We start from the raw sequence: 25,716 nt of genomic DNA, 5'->3' as shown, positions 1-25,716 counted from the left end.
GATCTATGTAACATATTAAAATATGATATTAGAAGAATCCTATTTAATATATCTTCATCACAATCCAGTCACCCAAATGGATAATATATATAAAGTTAACATGTCTATAACCTGGGAAAAAGCTAACAATATATCTAGTCAATACATATGTTCCTGCTATATTAACCAATATAAATGTGTAATGTACCAGGTACGTGCAAATAAATATTATCTGTTGTGTATAAACTTGTTTGATTATTTTCAATGATTATGGCCCAAATAGAATATAAAGTTAAAGTGAAAAGAAAATCATTTTTGTTAAAAGATCTATAAAATATCTGAATTAACATTAAATAAACCCTCATAACAGTAAAACATAATTATTCAATAACCAAAACTGATACAAAACATTGCAATATGTAAATATAGATTCTTACATTGATACCAGTGGATTAATATCAGATTATTACATGGCATTTTTCATATCGCATGTATTATCAGCCCTAGGTTCAATATCAGCCCAAGAGCCGCATGGAATTTGCCGAGTATCACCGGAATGCCATGTGATAACGTTACGGAAAGGCATGTGATAACAATCGAAGCATGTGATAAACTTTTCATATCAGCCCGCTAAGCACCAATTCGAAAAATATGGAAAATACTTTAATTAAATGCTATTATCATACGGTAAAAATCATATGTTATTTAGTCTAAGTATATGATAATTGGATTTATCTAATCGAGATAGTTAAATTATCAATTTTAAAGTCCGAGCTCTCGTCGAGAAATTAAAATTTATAATTTAACTATCGAGATTGGATAAATCCGATAATCCACGAGTAACTATGTAAGAATCTGTTTCTCTAATGAAGAAATACATTTTCTTTTTTGTTCAACGAAAATCCCCTTCGAGTGCCTTTCACATTGCATGAAGTTGTCAATTTCATTAACACCTGTTAGCATATTTTGATTCATCCTGTTAGCTAAAAAGGTCATGACCCTTAAAATCATCCAATGATCTTTTGAGATCACCAGCAACCACATGTTGATTAAATTTTTTTATACAATGGGTTCTGAAAGGGATAAATTTCCATAGAATAAGAGAAATACATTTTCAGTATATATGCCTTTTGAAGTACTCACTTAAGGAATTAACTGCAAATAAATCAGCCTTCATTTAAACAATTTTTAAACCTGTGAACAGTATGTCTATGTATCTGTGTGAACTGAACATTGTTTTATTTTTGCAGGCAGATATGTAGAAAGATTTGAACAGACTTCTCTCCAACAAAGATTTCTAGATGTCCATGATGAAGTAAAGAGCTATCATGGTGAATGAAATTGAAGACATTTTTATTTTAATTCAGATTTTTTTTCTTCGTTATATAGTGTAAATAATGATTTGTTTATAGAAGAGATTGGTCCGACTTTAAGCTACATTTGTTAAATTAATGCCAGTTAATTTCTGCATGTTTGAAAACTATTTTAGTTTAACACTTGCTGCATAATGAATTACAAATTTAACAGGTATATTATGTTGGACTATAATTCATAGAATATAACCCAAATTTAAGTTATTTGTTTTTAAGAAGTCCATCAATTGACCTCTGGTTTTATGCTAATGATCGGCATACCGGAATAATTTATTAGAAAGTCATCAATGGTTCTCTGGTTTTATGTTTATGATTAACATACCATTAAAGTTTTAATTTTAGTTTGAACAATTACATATTTTTTTAGAGGCAGCTAATGCCATAATTAACCTGTCTGTGCATGGAAGAGCAAGAAATCAGTCCTATGATAGACTAGCTACTTTTGTTGACAAGTTTGGTAGCAGAATAGCTGGTTCACAGAACTTAGAGAATGCTATTGGTAAGGTTTAATATTTTTGATAAATGCTGATTCACTTCAGTTCTTTGAATTAAAACTTTTGTTCTTAAAATGAAAGTTATTTCCTCGTTTACCTTTTCCTATCAATTTCAATTTTGAATTAGAAAAAAGAAATACAGTAGATTTATGTTATATCATTCAGATAGGATTATCATATATAAGATTTAATGATGGACTTTCCATTTTAATTGTCCTTGGCGTTAAGTATTTTTGTTATTTGACTGTGTAGAGCGCATTTTCAAAGGCATGTGCCTCTGAAAAAAAAGTCATATAAACTTTTACATAAAGTTATACATATATATCAATATGTAATACAAGTGCTTGTGAGCAATATACCCCAAAAAAACACAAAACTAAATGGCAGAATTTGTACATTGGAGAAATTGCTGTATATCTTAAAGTCATAAGAAACAAGTGACCGGTGAAAAATTATGTTCTTCCAATTCTTGAACCAATGCATACACACATCATAAACTTAGTCTTCTGTGCACGAATTTTTCATTTTTTTCGTGTAAATTTCGTATAATCGTCAATTTCTTTTTTCAATCGGTCAGTGTTGTTGTGTAAATATGGCAGGTAATTAAAGTTCGTGTTTTGAAGCCGAAGTTTAACGATGGTCACCTGTTTGTCAACAATCGACAAAAAATAAACAAAAAAGCATGGAAAGAGAGCACGTGTTTCACATGTGAATTCAGATAATAGTTTATTTTAAGGACATCCATGCGTATTGTGCTCACTGGACTTTTACGAGATGGGTCACACTGAGGTCACTTTGCATACGGAAAATATGTCGGGGGAATTGGTTGCTGGAAGCAAGCAATTAAAATAAAGTAAACTTCTTCTAAATATGGATAAATTAAAGAATTTTCTTCAGAAAAAAGTATATGTACATAAGTTTTATAATGAAAACTATCCATTGAGTTATAAAAAACATATGCATTATTTTTTTTGATTTGAGGTTTCTTATGACTTTAACCATTTTACATATTTTTGTCTAATAAAGAGTTATCTGTTTTATTTTGTTGCATATGATGAGGGGGGTAGGACCTTTATTGGGACTCCGCGTCAGGTGTTTTTAAGCTCAGGATTTCAGGATTGATCCTTTCAGGATCCAGGAATACTTTTTCCGAATTCGGGATGTCGTGATTTACATTTATTTAGATTTGAAATCTCTGGATTAGGACCCCTCCTACCCCCCCTAATCATTGATAAAAAAAATTTCAATAGCATTGTATTTTTAATCAGTTTTGTTGTGTGTGCTTGTAGATTATATGTTAGATGAACTACAGAGAGATGGCTTGGATAATGTTCATGGAGAAGATGTTACTGTAAGTTTGTAATTAAATAATACCTGCTTTTATTAATAATAATACACATCACTCATTCATTGTATTAGTGAAAGGTTAAAACAATATTACAGTGCAATGTTATTAATGAGTAGACAGTTAGTTAAAATATTACTTTTCCTGATGGCATATGCTTGACAGAGGTAGTCATAATAATTAATTGAGAATTTATATTATTTATTGTTGTGATAGCATTCCTACATTTCAGTGATTTTGGAAGTAAAGCTCCATCATGCTTAATTGGCAAAAAAAATGTTGTTTGATGATCCAGTTTCTAATCAGGGAGGGGAAAGGAGGATGTAAAAAATTGAGATTTAAAAAAATCATTTACCGTTCATATTTTGTAACATGTCTTTGCTGCATATATTTATTTTAGGTTCCACACTGGGTTAGGGGAGAGGAATATGCTACAATGCTTGAGCCTAGAAATCACAAACTGGCCATGCTAGGCCTTGGATCAAGCATAGCCACACCAGAAGATGGTATAACAGCTGAAGTTTTAGTTGTAAGGTCCTTTGATGAGTTACATCAGAAAGCTGATCAGGTAACTTTTAATATACTTAAGTCACCACAGATAAGTATAGATGTAACAGTGGTAAAGTGATTCACTTACTGAAGTAGGCTAAATTACTTATGAATGAGCTAAAAATTACTTTTAAATTTGTTTGAGGATATAGTGACAATTTTTGCATTTCAACAAATAAAACTCTTAATATGATAAGCTCGTGTGGATATTCCAGAAAAGCAATAATATGTATGGGGGACGGTGAATTATTTTTTTCCATCATTTTTATGACTTCTTTAAATTTTTAGAATAAATTTGAGTATCTACTGAGTCAAACTCTATTGTATGTCATGCTTTTCAATAACGAAATTATCAACAAATGATATCTGATAAAATCTTTTTTGAAAATAAAAATTCAGTGTTTGAATCAAGAAGTCTTTGATGAAATGATTTCAAGCTCTCTTATCCATAATTGATGCTGCAAACACTTTGATAGAATTTTTTTTTATGTCTTTTTTTCAGGCCAAAGGAAAGATAATTGTTTATAATCAGAAATGGGTCTCATATGGTATATCTGTGGCTTACAGATCAAATGGTGCTGTGGAGGCGGCTAAAGTTGGTGCTGTGGCATCATTAATAAGGAGTGTTACTCCATTATCTATTAATAGTCCACATACTGGGTGGCAGGTAGGTTTGTGTAAATATAGGAATACCCTTGTAGCTGTCAATGAACAGTAGTTGTCATTTTTTTATGTAATTTATACGTGTTTCTCGTTTCTCGTTTTTTTTATATAGACTAGACCGTTGGTTTTCCTGTTGAATGGTTTTACACTAGTAATTTTAAGGCCCTTTATAGCTTTTTGTTTTTCGGTGTAGGCCAAGGCTCCGTGTTGAAGGCCATACATTGACTTATAGTGGTTTACTTATATCCTATATCTAAAGATATTCTTGAATTCTTTTTTATTCATTTGTAATTAGATATATTTGTCCTTATTGTCTTGCATCTTACTGATATCCTCCACCAATAAAAATTGGCCGCCATGAAATAGCCTAGATGCTGTGCTTAAAAGTGGCGTTAAAACACCAAAAATCATAATCAAATCTTACTGATATCTGAATATTTGCATTGTTTAACACAGAATCTTTTGGATAGTTGATGTTTTTACCTTATACTCATATGGAGGTGTATTCATAAATATATCCAAGTCTCAGAAACATGATCTTTAAAATTATAAAATCTAAGAAAGACAGGGCTAGAATGAAATAAGAAATTCTGGTAAGTGTCTTACTGGTGTTAAAGTTTTGATTGTTATAGATGATGAAACTGAATGAACAGATGCAACATGATGGACTCCATGTTGAAGTCCGCACTTTAAGGTAAAGAGCAATAAAAAGTCTGTTCCTTTGCTTTTAAGTATATTTTGGTGAATTTCTGTCATGAATTGCCAATTCTTTAATGAGGAAACATGTTTTGACAGGATTATGTTGATAGTGTGAAAAAGATTCCTACTGCCTGTATAACTGTAGAAGATGCTGAAATGATGGACAGAATGCAACAGAGAGGTATTGATGTAAAATAGTCTAGTCAATTTAGTGAACAACCTGCAACTAATTGCAACACAAGGTTTTTCTCTGAAAAACAAGTCTGTTACTATCTATGAACAACATACTAAAACTATACAAAAATATATTTTGCGGAAAGTGGTTTAATTCACGAAAATATTTTGTAGTAAAAGTAAGGTAATATGAGTTACTTCCCCTTATTTGCCAAAATTGAAAAAAAAAATTTATCAATAAAATGTTCTTTATTTTTTAAAACAGTACAAGCAATACAATACAATGTATAATTCTGTCAATTCTAAAGAATAATATTACAAGTGAATTACGTTCCTGTGTCAAAGTTTGTATAATTAAATAAAGATATAGACCTAGATTATGTTCTGCTATTTTACAATTCGAAAGATATAATTTTCTCCACAATAGTGATGGTATGTAAGACTATTCTGAGTAAGGTTAACCAACATAGTCACAATCTTACTATGTTTTTGAAAGAAATCTACCCCTGTGGTTAAGTTAATTTTAAGTGGGCAAGGTGTTCTCGAAACACATGTGTTTGGCCAATAAAAAAAAACGATTTTTTTTGCAAGACTAATTTTTAAATTCAAAGTTTTTAATTTTTTTTTTTTACCACAACTTTTACATGTTTTAAAAGAAATTATTTTTTTTCATTTTCCTTCTTAAACAAACATGTTAAGATTTAGAATAAACTACTCATGTAATTAGTAACGAACACACCATATACATAAAGCTTTGGCTGTAACACTAAACCCACAAGGGTGCACGTTCCATACTAGGAAAGTCGCCTTCAAAAACATCAATATTATATATAATAATGATACTGAACCCACTTTTCACTGGGTTCTAATCGGATGTGTACAGATTTATATTTTAGTCGGTGCCAAGAGTATTTATTCATCAACTGTAATTAGCTTTGAACTAGCTATTGGAACTCAGTTTCATTTTGTTAGTTGGTTTAGTATATACTCTGTGCTGACCTTTTTGAGTTGAGCCCTTTCAAACTGAGTTTTACAATTTGCACTTATGTTGTTTGCTATTTCACAACTGTTCCTTATTATGGGAGGGCTGAGTGCATGCTCCCACACATGGTTAACCCTGCACACTATGAATATGATTATCACAAGTAAGTGGCCCGCTTTAGTACATGATGGTTATTGTTTGCTGTCTGTCATATTTATTTTTCCATTCATTGTCTTAACAGTATTATATTTTACCGATGAGCCATTTAAGTTATTTACATCCACACCCTTGTTATCTCTTGTGGATATTTTTGGCATTGCCAATCATACAACATCTTATGTCAAGTTTTCAAATGGGGAGGTTTTACAATAAATCATGGTTTCAAACATAATACCAAGAGATCACTGATAAAGTTTAGTGGACCCTAAAAGCTAAACATTTATATTCTTTAGGCATTAGGTGTATTTTATTTAGATATTCTTTTAGTTTCGTTCAAATGAGTAGTATAGTATAATTATGAATAAAGAGAGATTTGAGGTTTTTAAAGTCAATTAGAAAGCCACCTTAAACAACTAACAAAAATTTCAGATTAGACAGGACTATCTTTGGCCATAAGTCTCTCACATTTTTACAGTTCTTATGCTAAAGCATATTTCCTTTTATTAAATTAATTCAATGAGTTATCTTAAAGAAGGAACTTGGTAATGTTTTTCTCTATATACATATATATCTTTGACCATAATATTTCATACAGCAGACAATCCATGTTAGTTCTTTGTCATTATCCTTTGATTAATGTTTCAGACCACCACATACAGGTTTACAGGGTACACACAAAAGGCGCTGCAGGGGCGGATCCAGCCATTTTAAAAAAGGGGGGTTTCCAATCCAGGCCAAAAAGGGGGGGGGGGGTCCAACTATATGTTCCCATTTAAATGCATTGATCGGCCAAAAAGAAGGGGGATTCCAACCCCTGACCCCCTGGATCTGCCAATGCGCTGTTACTATTAACCCTCCAGGAAGTGATCCCATCAATTCATTCAACAGTCGGCTTATCTCATTTTCAACATCTAAAATTTGACAACTTTGGTACAATTGCTATTTAAATTTAAGCTCTTGAGGTTAAATTATAATCATATTGACAAAGCTTCTCTTGAAATTGCCTTAAACAATTTCTACATTTCATGCTAATTCAGTGAAATAGTGTATGTTCCAAAAAATTAAAAAGCTTACATAGCTGAAATTAAACCTGGATATTGATAGAGCTTGCTAAGTAAAATTGGTCTGTGTTTAACTGTGACTTTATGCAATTCAAATGTTGAAAAAAGTAGCTGATGGGAAAAATTCACAAAAGGACTACAATCTATGACGATACAATGACACTAGAAAAAATACTCTCTCAGCAATTAACATGACAAAATCAAAGGCAGTAGCCAAAATGATTCACAGTTATTTTTTAACACATTTTAATTTTTGGTTTAGTGTAGCTACATATTTAATTACTATAAACAGTTGTCTAGAGAAACTATGGGAGGGTTGAGTTCTCAAACAACATGTTTTTCTCCCAGCCACATTATTACACTTATCCCAAGTCAAGAACCCTTAGCCTTAGTTTGTCTTACATTTATGGTTTTTGTTGTTGATAATTTTGGTTCAAGTGTATGTATTGGAGTTTCAAGACTGGTTTACATTTCGCTGAACTAATGTACACAATAATTAAGGGGTCAGCTGAAGCCCACCTTTGTGTGTCAGATTTACTTGCTATGTCGAAGACCGATAACAGGGGCCTTGTTTTCTCTTGACACATTTCCTGTTTCCATTCTCAACTTTACGTTTTTAGTGCACAAGCTGGAAGTAACCAAGATTTTAAAATTTTCATTTGTTATGCCTCTCACTTAGGGGTACTATATTTTTCAGTCTGAGCGTCCGTTCATTCATTCGTCTGTCTGCCCTGCTTATATTAAAGTTTTTGGTCAAGGTAGTTTTTTTATGAAGTTGAAGTCCAATCAACTTGAAACTTAGTGCACATACTCCCTGTGATATGATCCTTCTAATTTTGCCAAATTACAGTTTTGACCCCAATTTCACGGTCCACTGGACATAGAAAATGATAGTGCGGTTGGGCATTAATGTACTATGGACTCATTCTTATTTTGTAATTAGTTCGTAAAATAAAATATTTCACACAACAAATAGGTCATTTTTGATATCGATAACAAGAGGAATACATATGCATATAATCATAAGATAATAAAGTCTGTCTATAAAGATCCTATGTTAAACGTTTTGACCATGAATAACCGATCTTGCTTTTTTTACATTTTCCCAATTTTTCTGTACACATACATAAATTTTACACAAGAATTACATTTTTTTTAATAATAATTTCTATAGGACCTCTTAAGATAAACTTCAGAAAGTATTTACTATTTATATCCCAATTCGAAAGTTTTAACCAACAATAACCAAGATTTTTTTTCAATTTCAGTTATTGGGTTTTCTGTCTCAAGACATATATTCAACTAAATTACCCAAATATTAATACTGATAACTAAAGGACTTCACAAAATAGTATGTTCTTTTTTCTATATAGATCAATTTCAAAAATATTAACAACAGAGATTTTCTGCGTTTCCAGTTTTCGACGTTTTTTCACTAAAAATCACTCATTTCACCTCAAAAGTTCTTCAATATGAATAATAATAGTTAAAGGATAAGGTTTCCTGTCTTCCACAAGCTTTAGGTCTAAAAATGCAACAATAAATAATTATTTTTCTTTATTTCCAGTTTTCAGCACTTTTTCTCTAAAAAACACATATTTCACCCAAAATAACCTTTTCCGCAAATCATATCAATGTATAGTTTTAGTATGTTGTTAGTACAAGTCTATATTATAATTTTCACTAAAAAAAGCTTGTGTTGCAATTAGTTGGAGGTTGAGTGATTTTAGAGCTAGATTGACTAGGCTAAAAGTATAAGATAAAGAAAGGCAAAATTAGTATACTGTTGTTCAAAAATCATAAATCAATTGAGAGAAAACAAATACAGGTTACAAACTAAAACCAAGGGAAACACATCAACTATAAGAGGAAAACAATGAAACAACAGAAACACTGAAGTGCAACTAAAAAACAAACAACAATACAACATACATAGAAACGAACTATTTGATAACATCTGCCATATTCCTGACTTGATACATGTATTAAGGTACAATGATGGTTTGAACCTGGTTTTGTTGCTAGAAAAACCTCACGCTTTATGGCAATGTTAAAGACGTTAAAGTTAGAACCTTAGCATGATGGGTAATGAAATCATTTGTTAACTCAAAATGTGTAAATTTGTCAAAAAAAATAAAAAGATTTTTTAATTAAAGAATATTTATTTATAAATTAATTAAAGCTAAATATATTTTTCAAACAACACATTTATCATGGTATGATAGATACATACAGTATGTATGTCTATTAAGGTCATAAGATAGTGGTAAAGTTAAAGATGAGTGCCAAAACCTTACCTTCAGTAACATCCAGGAACACTATAGCAGAAATCAAAGGCAGTACCTATCCTGATCAGGTAAGGGATCAACCATTTGATAATCTTGGGGGCTGAAGATTCTGAAAACAAATATTCTGGCCTAATAAGATCTGAAAAAGTACTGACAATGAATGATCTTGCAAAAGACAGGATGAAAATTGATATTAATGCAACGTTTTAATAGCAATATTGCATGCCTTTATGTATTGGCAAATATCCATTGGAGACCATGTGTGGATCTATAGATGACTTTTTTTGTTAAATTTGGTTGCTTGATTGCTGTCTCTTTGATGTTTATTCCTCAATGCTCACATTGTCACATTGATGTTTATTCCTCAATATTCACATTGTCAAATTGATGTTTATTCCTCAATGCTCACATTGTCTCATTGATGTGTATTCCTCAATGCTCACATTGTCTCAGTGATGTTTATTCCTGAATGCTCACATTGTCTCAGTGATGTTTATTCCACAATGCTCACATTGTCTAATTGATGTTTATTCCTCAATGCTCACATTGTTTCATTGATGTTTATTCCTCAATGCTCACAATGTCTCATTGATGTTTATTCCTCAATGCTCACATTGTCTCATTGATGTTTATTCCTAAATGCTCACATTGTCTCATTGATGTTTATTCCACAATGTTCACATGGTCTCATTGATGTTTATTCCTCAATGCTCACATTGTCTCATTTAGGTTTATTCCACAATGCTCAAATTTTCTCATTGATGTTTATTCCACAATGCTCACATTGTCTCATTGATGTTTATTCCACAATGCTCACATTGTCTCATTGATGTTTATTCCACAATGCTCACATTGTCTCATATTGAAGTTTATTCCACAATGCTCACATTGTCCCATTGGTGTTTATTCCACAATGCTCACATTGTCTCATTGATGTTTATTCCACAATGCTCACATTGTCTCATTGATGTTTATTCCACAATGCTCACATTGTCTCATATTGAAGTTTATTCCACAATGCTCATATTGTCTCATTGATGTTTATTCCACAATGCTCACATTGTCTCATTGATGTTTATTCCACAATGCTCACTCACATTGTGTCATTGATGTTTATTTCACAATGCTCACATTGTCTCATTGATGTTTATTTCACAATGCTCACATTGTCTCATTGATGTTTATTCCACAGTGCTCACATTTCATGTTTTATATTCAATGTTGGCTCTGTAACATTTCCTTGAATGCTACTATCTTTGATGAATTCAGAATTATTCCAATCAGTTTGTTTTATGTGTTGTAGATTGTGTTGGTCAGTGGACATTTAGATAGTTGGGATGTAGGACAAGGGGCTATGGACGATGGTGGTGGAGCATTTATATCATGGCAGGTATGTACAGAATATTATGTGTTTGTCCATCAGAATTTTAATTAAATATTCATTTTACTTGTATATGGTAATTTTACTATCATTTTAATTATTTTAACAAAATTGACTGTTTTGTTTTAACATATCTGCTGTAGTTGTTTTTACATTCTTTTTGGCTATGTCAAAGAACATTTGATTAATATGCTTTGAAGATAATTAATATTACTAAATTATATTTACCTTTAAGCTTACTAGTAAATGATTCAGGAAAATGCCCCCTACAAGCAAAAGATTGGTAGGTACAATGAATTACACAAACATTTCCTCTTGGAACAGGAGCCACTAAGACCAGATTGATTAGTTTGTAAAAATATCAAAAATCTTTTACTTCTTTTTCTCATTTCAGGCACTATCATTGATCAAACAGTTAGGATTACGACCAAAAAGAACCATTAGACTGGTGATGTGGACAGCCGAGGTATACAGTAATAGCAGATCTGTTTCTATTTAATGTCAAACATGAAAAAGATTTAAACCTTAATTGTATGGCAAGCTAAAATACTTTTTAATTGGTTAACATTACATTAAGTTTAAGCTGCAGACCCTGAAACCACAAATAACAAAAAGACAAAAAATATTTTTTTCACAACCTACAAAAATTGAATGACAATACTGTTTTGAAGTTTAATAAATGAACAAAACAATTAGTAAGCTGGCAATGATTTATTTCAACAAAATCAGTTTTATCAACCATATGTTTACAGGAAGAAGGTGGTTTTGGTGGCAATGAATATTACAGGAGACACAAGGTAGGCATATTTTGTAAATTGAATACAGGTCATGTGGATAATAAAAAGTATAAGGTTAATGTCAAAGAGACAGCAACCTAACAAGACCTTTTAATTGATATATAAATATTGGAGGTCATCATATAGCCTTGAAAAAGGTAAATGCACTGATGCCTTATGTATGTATAGAAAGAACGGTACTGCTGGTGAAAGTAACACTGAAAAGAGACAACAAACTTAAAATTTCAAATCTCCTAAAAATATCCGTGTTTTTCCTACGCTTTGTTGGGGGCCTTGGTGGCCTAGTGGTCTAAGTAGTAACTATTGTTATCACTAGCCAGTCAACACTGACATTGTGAGTACGAACCCCGCTCGTGCAGGTGCACTCGACTACAATCTTAATTGACTAGGATTGTCCGTTTTCCTATCAAGGTCGGTGGTTTTCTCCGAGCACTCAGGCTTCCTCCACCAATAAAAACTGGCCACCACGAAATAGCCTAAATCCAGTGCTGAAAAGTGGCGTTAAAACACCAAAAATCAATCAATCAATCCTTCGGCTTTGTTTAAGATGTATCCCTTGTTTATTGAAGTCACATGGGTCATTTTGAATTTTAAGAAAATAATTGTACTTTTAGTGGTTTTCAAAATTATTATATTTTCACAGTTGATAAATGAAAAATTAAATGCACTAAACATATAGAAACTAATATATACTTTTTATGCCCCACCTACAATAGTAGAGGGCCATTATGTTTTCTGGTCTGTGCGTCCGTTTGTCTGTTCATACGTTTGTCTGTCTGTCCCGCTTCAGGTTAAAGTTTTTGATCAAGGTAGTTTTTGATGAAGTTGAAGTCCAATCAACGTGAAACTTAATACACATGTTCCTTATGATATGATCTTTCTAATTTTAATGCCAAATTAGAGTTTGCTCCCAATATCAGGGTCCACTGAACATAGAAAATGATAGTGCGAGTGGGGCATCCGTGTACTATGGTCACATTCTTGTTTCTGTTTATTTTGTTCAAAATAAGAAAAAACATTATAGCAATAATAAGCATAATGTTGATAAAACTAGTTAGAATTAAGAATTAATACACCTTGTTTTATATGATATAGATAGATTAATTTCCAGTGGCAGTATATTTTATCCCTTTTATTTTCAGAAAGATATAGCTAATTATGATATGGTTTTAGAATCAGATATGGGTACCTTTACAGCACTAGGAATGAATTTTCAAGGTACATTATACATAATGGGTTAATTTAAGTAATTGAATATTGTTAGAGCAGTAATGATATTCAAGTAGCAAAATGTCTGTGTTTTACGAACAATATTTAAACTTCAAACAAACTTCAAAATGTACATAAAATAGTACTAACACGAGCATTTGTGATTGTTTACTGGTATATTTTTTAGGAAACCCAAAAACTATGGAAATAATGGGTTCCATTGTTAATTTATTAAAACCAATCAATGCCACAGCTTTGAAGAAAGGAGAAGGAGGTGAAGATATAACTCTGTGGATGAAAGCAGGAGTTCCTGGTGGCAGTATATTGAATGCCAATGAAAAATACTTTTATTTTCATCATACAGATGGTAATTATCTCCCTTGTATTTTCATCATACAGATGATAATTATCGCACTTTTTTCATCGTACAGATGGTTATTATCTCCCTTTTATTTTTATCATAGATAACAATTATCTCCCTTTTATTGCATTCCACAGATGACAATTATCTCCCTTTAATAAAGTTTATGATAAATTTTGTCAATCATAACTACTCGTCCATTCTCGCTTTGCAGTACAACAGTTATATCTTCGTGCAACCAGAAAGGCCGAGTAGTTTCCGATTGAAATTCTGTATGATGATGTCTTTTCATGCAGAGTTCTATGGCTGATTTCATTAAGGAGAATGTAAAATGGAATTATGAGAGAGAGACTATTTCACCAGAAGGTTGAAAAAATCATACTTAGTGACTTATTTTCATTAATTCAATAATTATCTCCCTGTAGTATTTATTCTGTGTAAATAGTTGCTTTCATACATTTTTTTTTGGTGGATGGGTTAATAGATAGTTCATTGGATTTCTAAGAGAGAGAAGATGAAAAATTCATATCAGAAGAAGTTTGTCTTGGCATTTGCCTTTTTTCTTTATAAGAAAATTGAGTGATTTTAAAAGACTCCCTGGGAGCAAAATTTATCAATTGGTTGACACAGGTTTAGGGTGTAGACATACATTTTGAAAAAACCATTAAAATGAAAATATTGTGTTGGCCAGTAAATGCTAATTTTTAGAGCCATTCAAGTTTTAAGTCACATTAACCTATAAATGACAAACAAGCTACACACCATAAAAGATATATTATATAGCTTCTTATTGTTATTGGCAACTCATGGTTATATAGGTATATTGAATATGTAGACCTTTTAAAGTTTTATCTTGTATTATATTATTTATATACCTTGTTTGGCAAATTTTTAAAAGTTGATTTTAAATTTTTTAGGTGATACAATGACAGTACAGGATCCTATGGACATGAATCTATGTTCAGCAGTTTGGGCTGTTGTTGCTTATACTGTGGCTGACCTTTGTGAAATGCTACCAAGATAAATATTTATCTCTAAAAAATATCTTAATAACTATGCTGATTTGAAAGAAATGGTACCTAGATAAATACTTATCTCTAAAATCTATCTAGTTATATTGTTGCTGACCTTAAAGAAACATTATCAAGATAAAATATTTATCTCTAAAACTACCTTATTAATTGTGCTGATCTTGAAGGAATACTACCTAGATAAATATGTATCTCTTAAAACTATGTATACTTAACATTTGATAGAGGCTGTAGTTGAAAGTTAAAAACAATTTTATGTATCCATAAATTTTTAAAAGTGGGCGCCCACTGACTGCCTAAATGGGGTCCCTCTCCTGACGTGCTTCTTATATCTTGTAAATATAATTAATTTGTTTATTTATAGTTTGCATAATTTGTCTCTACAATATTTTCAATCAGATCAATGTTGTTTTTGTTCAACCTGGATATGGCAACAAAATTTGAAATAGGTCCACATAGAATGTTGGTTGAGAAAAAAAAAAGCTTTTTAACTCATAAAGTTCTGTACATTCCTTATGTTTGTCATACAAAATTATCATTAGAAAATATTTAGTGTTATTGTTATTTGAGTCATATCAAGTTTTGTGTTAGGCATAGAGTTTATGAAATGTTAGTTGTTTGAGTAACTTTCAGTGGCATATTTTGTGTCAATTTTATGTTCTGTATGAAAATCTGTTTTTGCATTTTATATCAATAGTATTTAAGACAGTTGTACAATATGATTGTTTTCATAACTTGTCTTCGATTTGAAAAATATATTTTTTTGAACTGGTCTTTGTACAGCACCAGAAGCAATGTTTAAAGAGAGTACATGTATATTGGAAATAAAAGATAAAAGCCATTATAATCATGTAAGAGAAAATTATTACATTTCTTAAAAAGTCAATTTATGAATCTCAAACCTTTTTCAAAAAGAAGCAGGTTTACCTATACTCCTTCATGACAGGTTCTCTGTTAGCTATAAAAGGAACCAGTTAAAAAACAGGGCCATACTTGTTTTGTGTTGAGAAGACTGTTGGATCTGCTGTGGAAGGATAAATCTCAAGCTTGACATAATATTTACTTCATTGCCACTTTGATCTTATGCAGGGAAGTAAAACTCGGAGGTGTTTTGTGTCTTATGTAATTTGTGTATGTAAGAAAGAAAAAAAAAGGTGCCCCAATCATCTTCTGTATATGAAGATGTTAGATTGGTTCTAGATTGAAATACTCCATATTCTGATCGCATAACAGTTTTATGTATGATAATATCAGATTATTACATGGCATTTTTCATATCGCATGTATTATCAGCCCTAGGTTCAATATCAACCCAAGAGCCGCTGATAATGACCGAGGGCTGATAATACATGCGATATGAAAAATGACATGTTATGATCTTTTTATCATATGCTTCAACAGTAGAGAAAAATAACAGATTCATATATTGATTCTTTTACATTAAAAAGAAGTTCAAAGAGTAAAAAAGTTCACGGACATCGGACCCAAAATTTGATACATTCGATATGAAATCTTTCTATCATATGCCTCAACAGAGAAAAAACCCATTTTGCATGATATGGACGAATCGACAAAAAAATAATTCAACAATATACATGATGAACATTGTTACGAAAATTTTTTTAAAGTAACTTTCTTAATAATGTTCCAGTGAAACTTTTAAAAAAAATGCATTGATTTAATCATTTTTCGGGTTCTTTTACCCTTTTTTTTTTAAATTATTTTACACAATATACTTTCCTGTATTCAAATAATTGTTTTGTACACTACTTAGTAATGTTTTTCACTGAAAACGAAGCATTGAGGTGTATTTTGCAGAGTATCACCAGAATGCCATGTGATAACGTTACGGAAAGGCATGTGATAACAATCGAAGCATGTGATAAACTTTTCATATGAGCCCGCTAAGCACCAATCTGAAAAATATGGAATATACGTTGATTTAATGCTGTTATTATACGGTAAAAATCATATGTTATTTAGTCTAAGTATATGATAAATATTTTTATTTTCATCATACAGATAGTTATTGTCTCCCTTTATGATAAATTCCGAATTCTTATAATAGTTTTATAAAGGGTCTTTAAGGTTCTTTTTGTAAAATAAAATTTTTAACACTGTTTTTTTTTCTATAATTTATTGTTAACTTCTACAAAATATGCTTATTAAATATTTTTTTCTACATTCCAAGATGATTTTTGTCTTATCACTGACAAATGTCACAGACACCAAAACACAAGTATACTCTTCCAAAATGTGAGTACGCTCTTCCATCCATGGCATCAAGGAAGGTATAAAAAAAAATAGTTTAAAAGAGCTAAACAATTTAAATTTAAACCATAAATGCTGGTTGAATAGGGGCCACCTAACCATATCCTCATTTCATTTACTCATGATCTAATGTGAAGTTTTTTTCAAATATACACTATTTGTTAATCAGACTTAAAAAAAAATAGCCTTCAGACAACTTATTTAAGATGAGGTCAGATTTATGAATCTCCATGCAAGTCTAAATAATAATTGTGTAGTGTGCCCTTTGATTAATCTTTTGAAATATTATATATTATCTAGAATCATGCAGGCAAAATATTTCTGCTAATTTCTTATTGTTGTTAGAATTTTGTGATTTTTTTTAAGATCTGATGAAGGAAATTTCAAGAGTCCATTTAATTAAAATGTATGGACATCCGTAAATGGTTGATATCCTTATGATCTGTAATGTGTTATTCAGCAAGAAAGTACAGCTCTGCTCTGATGCATAGTTCTCAAATGATTCACTGTAGCATATTATTGTCATTGTTTACAATCCCCTCAGTGGTCTCATTATATTGTGCAAGGCAAGTGTTGGACATTATGGGTTTAACCCTTTCCTCCATTGAATTATTTTTTTGGCATACTCGATTCGCATAGTATTTTTCAATAGAATGCTGAAAACATGCTTTAAAGTATTAATGCACTGCAAAAAACAAATATTTCATCAAATAAATTGAAGTCAGATATTCCTATAATATTCCTTTTCATATTGGATACAAATTTTATTGAGTCTACTGCAGACACTTTGTAGTCAAAGCGTTTCAACTGAGGTACTGCACAGGCGTCAAAAGGCGTCATCATGGAGTAAAGGGGGTGGCGTCAAAAGGCGTCACTATGGAGGAAAGGTTTAAAAACTTGGTCAAAACAAGACTTTAGTGTTTATGTATGCTATCATTCTATCAAACACTCGTTTAGTATTGGTTGGCTCCAAGACAAAATAATTTGAATTGATATGTCTTCCTAAATACAGGCGTTATCTTGTGATCTAGCACAATGAAATCAAACTCAATGTGCTGGTAATAGTTGGTCAGGAGCATGTCCTCAAGGGTGCTTTTTTGTGTCCTTGGATGACTCTCTCATTGATACATTATACATCAAGTACTCTTTTTTTTGTCGAGCCTGCAACTTTTGTTGCAGAAAGCTCGACATAGGGATAGTGATCCGGCGGCGTTAGCTAACTTCTTAAAAGGTCTATATTTTAGAAAGTGAAAGACCTGGATGCTTCATACTTTGTATATAGATGCTTCATGTTACGAAGTTTCCGTCAGTCACATGTCCAATGTCCTTGACCTCATTTTCATGGTTCAGTGACCACTTGAAAAAAAAGTTCAGAATTTTTGTAATGTTGAATTCTCTTTTATTATAAGTAATAGGATAACTATATTTGGTATGTGCGTACCTTGCAAGGTTCTCATGTCCGTCATTTCACTTGACCTCGACCTCATTTCATGGATCAGTGAACAAGGTTAAGTTTTGTTGGTCAAGTCCATATCTCAGATACTATAAACAATAGGCTAAGTATATTTGGTGTATGGAAGGACTGTAAGGTGTACATATCCAACTGACAGGTGTCATCTGACCTTGACCTCATTTTCATGGTTCAGTGGTTATATTTAAGTTTTTGTGTTTTGGTCTGTTTTTCTCATACTTTATGCAATAGGTCTACTATATTTGTTGTATGGAATGATTGTAAGGTGTACATATCCAACTGACAGGTGTCATCTGACCTTGACCTCATTTTCATGGTTCAGTGGTTATAGTTAAGTTTTTGTGTTTTGGTCTGTTTTTCTCATACTTTATTCAATAGGTCTACTATATTTGTTGTATGGAATGATTGTAAGGTGTACATGTCTAGCTGGCAGATGTTATCTGACCTTGACCTCATTTTCGTGGTTCAGTGTTCAAAGTTTAGTTTTTAAGTTTTGGTCTTTTTATCTAATATTATATGCCAAAGGTCAACTATATTTGGTGTATGGAAATATATTATGATCTATATGTCAGTCCCGCAGGTTTTATTTGACCATGACCTCAATTTCATGGTTCATTGCACAATGTTAAGTTTTTTGTCTTTTGGTCTATGTTTCTTAAACTATAAGTAATAGGTCAACTATATCTTTTGTATGGAAGCATTGTTAGCTGTACATGTCTGCCTGGCATGGTTCATCTGACCTTGACCTCATTTTCATGGTTCATTTTCATTGGTCTTTGTTTAGCTATCTTGGTTATTGTTAAGTTTATGTGACAGTTGTAATAAAGCTTTATATTTAGGACTATCAACATAATATCAATGATAAGTAAAGAAGGCGAGACATTTCAGTGTGTACACTCTTGTTTATTATCTATATACAAAGCAATGCATGTAATTTTAAAAACGAATCCAGGGTGATACATAAAAAGTCTTTAGATATAAAAATAAGCAGATGTGGTATGATTGCCAAAGAGACAACTCTCCACCAGAGACCAAACGACATTAGAAGTTATCAACTATACCTCAATGTATGGCCTTCAATGATGAACAAAGTACTGGAAGTGCATAAGAATAATAAATGGTCACTTCAAAGTGGTAATAAAGCTAAAATTAATGTAGTCAGGGGTGAAGCAGTGGTTGCACAAAGTGTGGAAGGGAGACATGGGGCTGCTGAAGACCTGTTCCTATTGGGGTTTACAGTGGCAATTAAGGCCATTTTAAAATGTATGTTTTTTTCCAATCTAGATTAAAATTAAGATAATGTGTCAAAACCTCCCTTTTTTATAAAGACTTGCAAGCAAAGGGTGGAAATAGGAATTGATCTATATTTTAATGTGTCATTAATCTGAAAAAAAAATTGGTGAATGTCGTGATATGAAGGCACATTCAGTTTATTTGCATGATAATTGAAGTGAAATCTGAGACAGAGTTGGATAACTTCAAATCCAATTTAGTTCTAGCATAGTTCATGGTAGTTTCTATAATTTCACAGGTTTCACTCACCGATTTTTCAAATTTTAGTTTCTGTATGTGTTTATGTTGGAATATATTGAACACTCCCTTCATAAATGATGACAGACTAGTGTACAATTCACATTCCTATATCATTTAGCCACAGCCTAATGGTAGCTACACACCTGGAGGTAAATTTTGTTGAGCCTGCAACTTTTGTTGCAGAAAGTTTGACATAGGAATAGTGATCCAGCAATGGTCTATAACTAACTTTTTTAGAGGTTAATCTTTCAGAAGGTGGAAGACCTGGATCCTTCATACTTTGTATATAGATGCCTAATGTTATGAAGTTTTCATATGTCCATTGTCCTTGACCTCATCATCATGGTTCAGTGACTTTTTAAAAAGTTTAGATTTTTTTCTCTTATTATGAGTAATAGGAAAACTTTATTTGGTATCTGATTGCATTGCAAGGTTTCATGTCCACCAGACTGTTTTCACTTCACCTCCACCTCATTTCAAGGATCAGTTAACAAGGTTAAGTTTAGATGATCAAGTCCATATCTCCAATACTATAAGCAATAGGTCTATCATAATTTGGGTTATGGAATATTTGTAAGTTTTACATGTCCAACTGGTGGATGTGATCTGACCTTGAGCACATTTTCAAGGTTCAGTGGTTAGTTTTTGTGTTTTGATCTGTTTTCTTATGCATGTACTGTATGCAATAGGTCAACTATATTTGGTGTATGAAAATATACTATGTACATGTCAGTCTTGTTTTATGTGACCTTGACCTCATTTTTATGGTTCATTGCTCAATGTTATCGTTTGTTATGTTTTTCTTAAATAATAAGCAATAGGTCAACTACCTGTTATATTTGGTTTATGGAATTGTAAGATGGCTATGTCTGTCTGGCAATTACCATCTAAACATGACCTCATTTTCATCGTTTATTGGTCAATTTCAAATTTTTCTGGTTTAGTTAGTTTCTTAGATACTATATGAAATAGGTCAACTATATCTAAAGCATGTAATGAATGTAAGGTGAACTTGTCAATTTGTCAGGTTTCATCTGACCTTGACCTCAATTTGATGGTTCATTGATCAATGTAAGGTATTTCTGGTTAAGTTTGTTTCTTGGATACTATTTGTAATAGGTCAACTATATTCAAAGTACGTTTGATGTTTTGAATGATTGTAAGGCAAACATGTATTTTCAGTTTGGTTTCTCTCTGCCCATGACCTTTATATTTTCTTAGATTATGTTAAGTTTATGTGATAGTTATAGTGAAGCTTTGTATTTAGGACTAAAGAAGATGAAACCTCATACAGTTTTTGTTGAGCCTGCGACTTTTGTAGCAGAAAGCTCGACATAGGGATAGTGATCCAGCGGCGGTGGTTTCAGCTCACTTCTTAAAAGTTTTATATCTTAGAAGGTGGAAGACCTGGATGCTTCATACTTTGTATGAGGATGCCTCATGTTACGAAGTTTCCATCAGTCACATGTCCAATGTCCTTGACCTCATTGTTCAGTGACTACTTGAAAAAAAAGTTAAGATTTTTTGTAATGTTAAATTCTCTTTAATTATAAGTAATGGTATGTGCTTACCTTGCAAGGTCCTCATACCTGTCAGACAGTTTTCACTTGAACTCGACCTCATTTGGTGGATCAGTAAACAAGGTTAAGTTTTGGTGGTCAAGTCCATATCTCAGATACAATAAACAGTAGGTCTAGTATATTCGGTGTATGGAAGCATTGTAAGGTGTACATGTTCAACTGGCAGGTGTCATCTGACCTTGACCTCATTTTCATGGTTCAGTGGTTATAGTTAAGTTTTTGTGTTTTGGTCTGTTTTTCTTATTCTGTTACAATAGGTCTACTATATTTGTTGTATGAATTGATTGTAAGGTGTACATGTCTAGCTGGTAGATGTCATCTGACCTTGACCACATTTTTCATAGTTGAATGGTCAAAGTTAAGTTTTTGAGTTTTGGTCTTTTTTTCTAATACTATATGCAACATGTCAACCTTATTTGGTGTATGGAAATATTTTATGATCTATATGTCAGTCGTGCAGGTTTATTTGACCTTGACCTCATTTTCACGATTCATTGCTCTGTGTTAAGTTTTTTGTGTTTTAGTCTGTTTTTCTTAAACTATAAGCAATAGGTCATTTGTTGTTTGGAAGAATTGTTAGCTGTACATGTCTGCCTGGCATGGTTCATCTGACCTTGACCTCATTTTCATGGTTCAAAGGTCAATGTTAAGTTTTCTTGGTTTATATGGCAGTTGTAATAAAGCTTTATATTTAGGACTTTCAACATAATATTAATGATTAGTAAAGAAGGCGAGACATTTCAGTGTGTGCACTCTTGTCTAGATTATTTTTCATGAAAACTAACAGCCAAAAGTTGTCTAAGCTAATTATGTATTATTAGATGAATACATGTATATACAAGTGAAGATAGACAAGCTAGAATGGACTTGGAAAAGATTAAAACATTCATATATTCATAAGGCACATATTGATTTGATCTTCTTTTATAAATATGACACAGAAACCATTTTTTATACAGGTATCAAATATGGAAAAGTCTTTTAATATTACACCAAGGAAATGTCATGAAACAGCTCTAACAAATTTGACTTCCATAAATATAACATTTATTTATTGATTAAAATTCTTCCTATACATGCCAACAGTACTATTAAATAATTTTGGCTGAAGAAAATCTCCTTTACATTCCACACTATAAAACAGCCGGCTGCCTTTGATTTTAAATGAAACGTCTTTATTTTCTTCTCCAGGCTCTGGAAGAACAGTGCATGTCATGTTACTAAGAGGCACTATCATCTCTTTAGTCGATAAGAAAGGTCCATAAGTATGAATTCTGACTTTTTGTCCTCCCGCTAAAAGCCAAATGTTTTTGACTGTGTGTGCTGGAACTTGGTGACCAATAAATGAAAACCCAAGTCCTGTAATTATATAAAACATGTAAGATTTATGTATTTAAAGCCACAAAGAAGAAATAAACTATTACTTGAGAAAGGTCCTGGAGCCATTTAACATTTTTAAAATCTATTACAAAAGATAAAGTTGTGACATACAATTGATGTTTTTTTTTCTTCAGAAAATGGATACTCATCAGGAATCATTTATAAATATCAGCTTTTGCAGATCCATTCTATTCATTCAAATGTCAAAGGAACAACTATTAAAGCATGTCAAACAAAATTTATTATTCAAGCAAGTTTGATAGGTCAGACAGTTTAACCCTTTACAACTGTCTGGTTGGTATATGAGACAAAAAAATACACCTCTATTTTATGATTTTATATATTGTTACTTTTTTGTACATACAGATGTTGCAGACAAAATGTTTCCACTCCAAAACAGAGGTAAAAAATCATTCAAAATACATGTGTTACAACTGTTTTTTCAGGCATATTTAAATAATACTATCACAGAAATTTAAGTACCAATATTTTATCATCTGCCTTTTAATTTTCATTGGCAGTCTTGAGCTCATTTATATATCTAATAAAAGCTAAAATAAAATGAGAGCTTCCTTTTTTCTTTTGAACAGTCTCAGATTTCTCTGTTGTCTCGGCTAGTCAGTTGAGGAACCATAAAATTACCTACAAGGTTTAAAGTTCTCAGGCCTTGTTTTTTAAATAAAATTGGGAAAGGAAATGGGGAATGTGTCAAAGCGACAACTCCACCATAGAGCAGACAACAGCCGAAGGCCAACAATGGGTCTTCAATCTAGCAAGAAGCCCCTGCACCCGAAGGCGTCCTTCAGCTGGCCCCTAAACCAAAATGTATACTAGTTCAAAGATAATGGACGTCGTACTAAACTCTGAATTTTACACAAGAAACTGAAAGTAAAAATCATACAAGACTAACAAATGCCAGAGGCTCCTGACTTAGGACAGACGCAAAATTGCGGCAGGGTTTAACATGTTTCTGAGATCTCAACCCTCCTCCTATACCTCTAGCCAATGTAGAAAAGTAAACACATAACAATCAGCTGATAACAATACACACATTAAAATTCAGTTCAAGAGAAGCCCAAGTCTGATGTCAGAAGATTTAACAAAAGAAAATAAACAAAATGAGTGACAATAATACATAAATAACAACAGACTACTAGCAGTTAACTGACACGCCAGCTCCAGACCTCAATTAAACTGGCTGACTTCATGTAAATTATTTTAAATGTGCATACATATTTTCCTCTTAATCATACATCTCAAATAACTTTGGCTGGGTTGCTGTCTCTATGATACATTCATTCCCTGTTTCCATTCTCAATTTTTATCTCAAATAACACATATACATATGTTCAAAACCTAAATCCTTACTTCAAGATGGGAACAAAGCCGAAGATGAAGGAGAACACATCTCATAATCTAGATCAGAGAATTGTATATATACTGTAAATTCAGAAATTATTGCGAGGTTTTTATTAATGCAAATAATGCCACAGAGTTGTAAACACAATAATCAAAACTCGCATTTTGTAATATATTACCTGACTTCAGCATGACTTTTCTCAAAATCGTAAAAATAAATGACAAAATCGCAATAATAAATGCACGCAATAATTTCAGAATTCACATACTTAATATAATGTATTTACATGTACATGTATATGTCTCTGTCTAGATCAACTATACTTCATAACATGGTTACATCATAGGAAAGTTAAAAATTATAAACCCAAATTCAAATACAATTTTCAATTCAAAATACCTCATATGGACATCTGCATGCCATTTATATTACATTGTATTATAAACCTACTGTTGAATATTATTTACAATTTAGACAAAAATAATATCCATTAAATTGATTCCTTGACTCGCTTGTATAATTTTCTGATTTTGCAGCCATATCAGAATAGGCACTGGCTATGGTTACATGGAAATGTAACAATAATAAAAATATTATTGTTACATTGGACCAATGTTGGAGACTAATTGCTGGAAAACAGGGTTGGATAAAGATCTGCTTAATTACCAATGTAACAATAATAATTGAGTCTACATTTAAATTGCGTTATTGCTACATAATTCACTTCAATGTTCATGTACACTGTAGTCTGAGATTACTCTGACATCCAACGGCTTTTTTGTCAGACAAGCTGGGGCCTGTTGGACGTCAGAGTAATCTCAGACTAGTTCACTGGGACTAGTAATATATGTAACAGTAACCAGTGCCATCAGAATATGGCCCCATACTAGTACCACAAAAGGGTCAAGGATTCTGTGTTAATTTAAGTGTTTCAATTGTTTACAAACAAGAAAAGCTGAGTGATTACCTGCAAGACCAATGATAGTAAGAAGTGCAGTCTTATTTTTATTCCTCCAGAATATATTATTCTTCCACCACCTGGTCTCATCAGGATCAGGCGCTGGGTCCCTCACACAAAGTAATGCATAAGTAAACCATCCTCCAAATATGACTGATGATAAAACTCCAGCAACTGACAGGGATAACATCATGCCATTTCTCTGCTTGTTAGTGTAAAGCAAAATGTCTTGACGGACGTTGGTGTCAACCTCATATGCGAGTCTTTTACTATAAAAACGGGAACTATTGTTAGCATTTTGTTTGTGAATAAACGTGTGAATCCGGTTTTTCAAACACTGACATTTTCCTCTATATAAAAGTAAAATAACATTGACTCTCCTTGCATTTCGTAGGCACTCCATGGTAATGGGGAAAGAAACAAGCAAATCGGCGTCAACTGATATTGGTATAGTACTTACATGTATAACAGTAACTCCTACAATATGGAGCACCGCCATATTTCGTTTGGTGTCCCTTTCCTTTCCTGATCGACAGAGTGAGACAGAAATTGACTATTTATACTATGACATGATACAAGTAGAATTTTCTTACCAACCTAACATTGATGCATGCAATG

At 32.1% G+C, this 25,716-nt stretch overlaps 2 protein-coding genes across 2 annotated transcripts; one reads left to right on the top strand and one right to left on the bottom strand.

Moving 5' to 3' along the window:
- Positions 1-174: 174 nt before the first annotated feature.
- Positions 175-15,715, top strand: LOC134710670 (carboxypeptidase Q-like). Its single transcript, XM_063571057.1, has 14 exons — positions 175-190; positions 1,230-1,294; positions 1,695-1,851; positions 3,136-3,197; positions 3,592-3,759; positions 4,243-4,407; positions 5,199-5,283; positions 9,731-9,834; positions 11,070-11,156; positions 11,542-11,613; positions 11,900-11,944; positions 13,087-13,162; positions 13,341-13,520; positions 14,432-15,715. Exons 1-14 carry the CDS (start codon positions 175-177, stop codon positions 14,536-14,538), a joined length of 1,389 nt encoding a protein of 462 aa, XP_063427127.1. The 3' UTR covers positions 14,539-15,715.
- A 6,720-nt stretch (positions 15,716-22,435) lies between these two features.
- On the bottom strand, positions 22,436-25,527 carry LOC134709361 (transmembrane protein 223-like). The gene is made up of 2 exons (XM_063569530.1): positions 25,108-25,527; positions 22,436-22,759 (listed from the first exon to the last, which is right to left on the bottom strand). Exons 1-2 carry the CDS (start codon positions 25,499-25,501, stop codon positions 22,452-22,454), a joined length of 702 nt encoding a protein of 233 aa, XP_063425600.1. The 5' UTR covers positions 25,502-25,527; the 3' UTR covers positions 22,436-22,451.
- Positions 25,528-25,716: the final 189 nt, after the last annotated feature.

Source organism: Mytilus trossulus, chromosome 3 (assembly GCF_036588685.1).
Source record: "Mytilus trossulus isolate FHL-02 chromosome 3, PNRI_Mtr1.1.1.hap1, whole genome shotgun sequence".
Taxonomy (NCBI): Eukaryota; Metazoa; Mollusca; class Bivalvia; order Mytilida; family Mytilidae; genus Mytilus; species Mytilus trossulus.
Note: the sequence above shows the minus strand (reverse complement) of the source record. Positions and strands in the feature narration are given on the sequence as shown.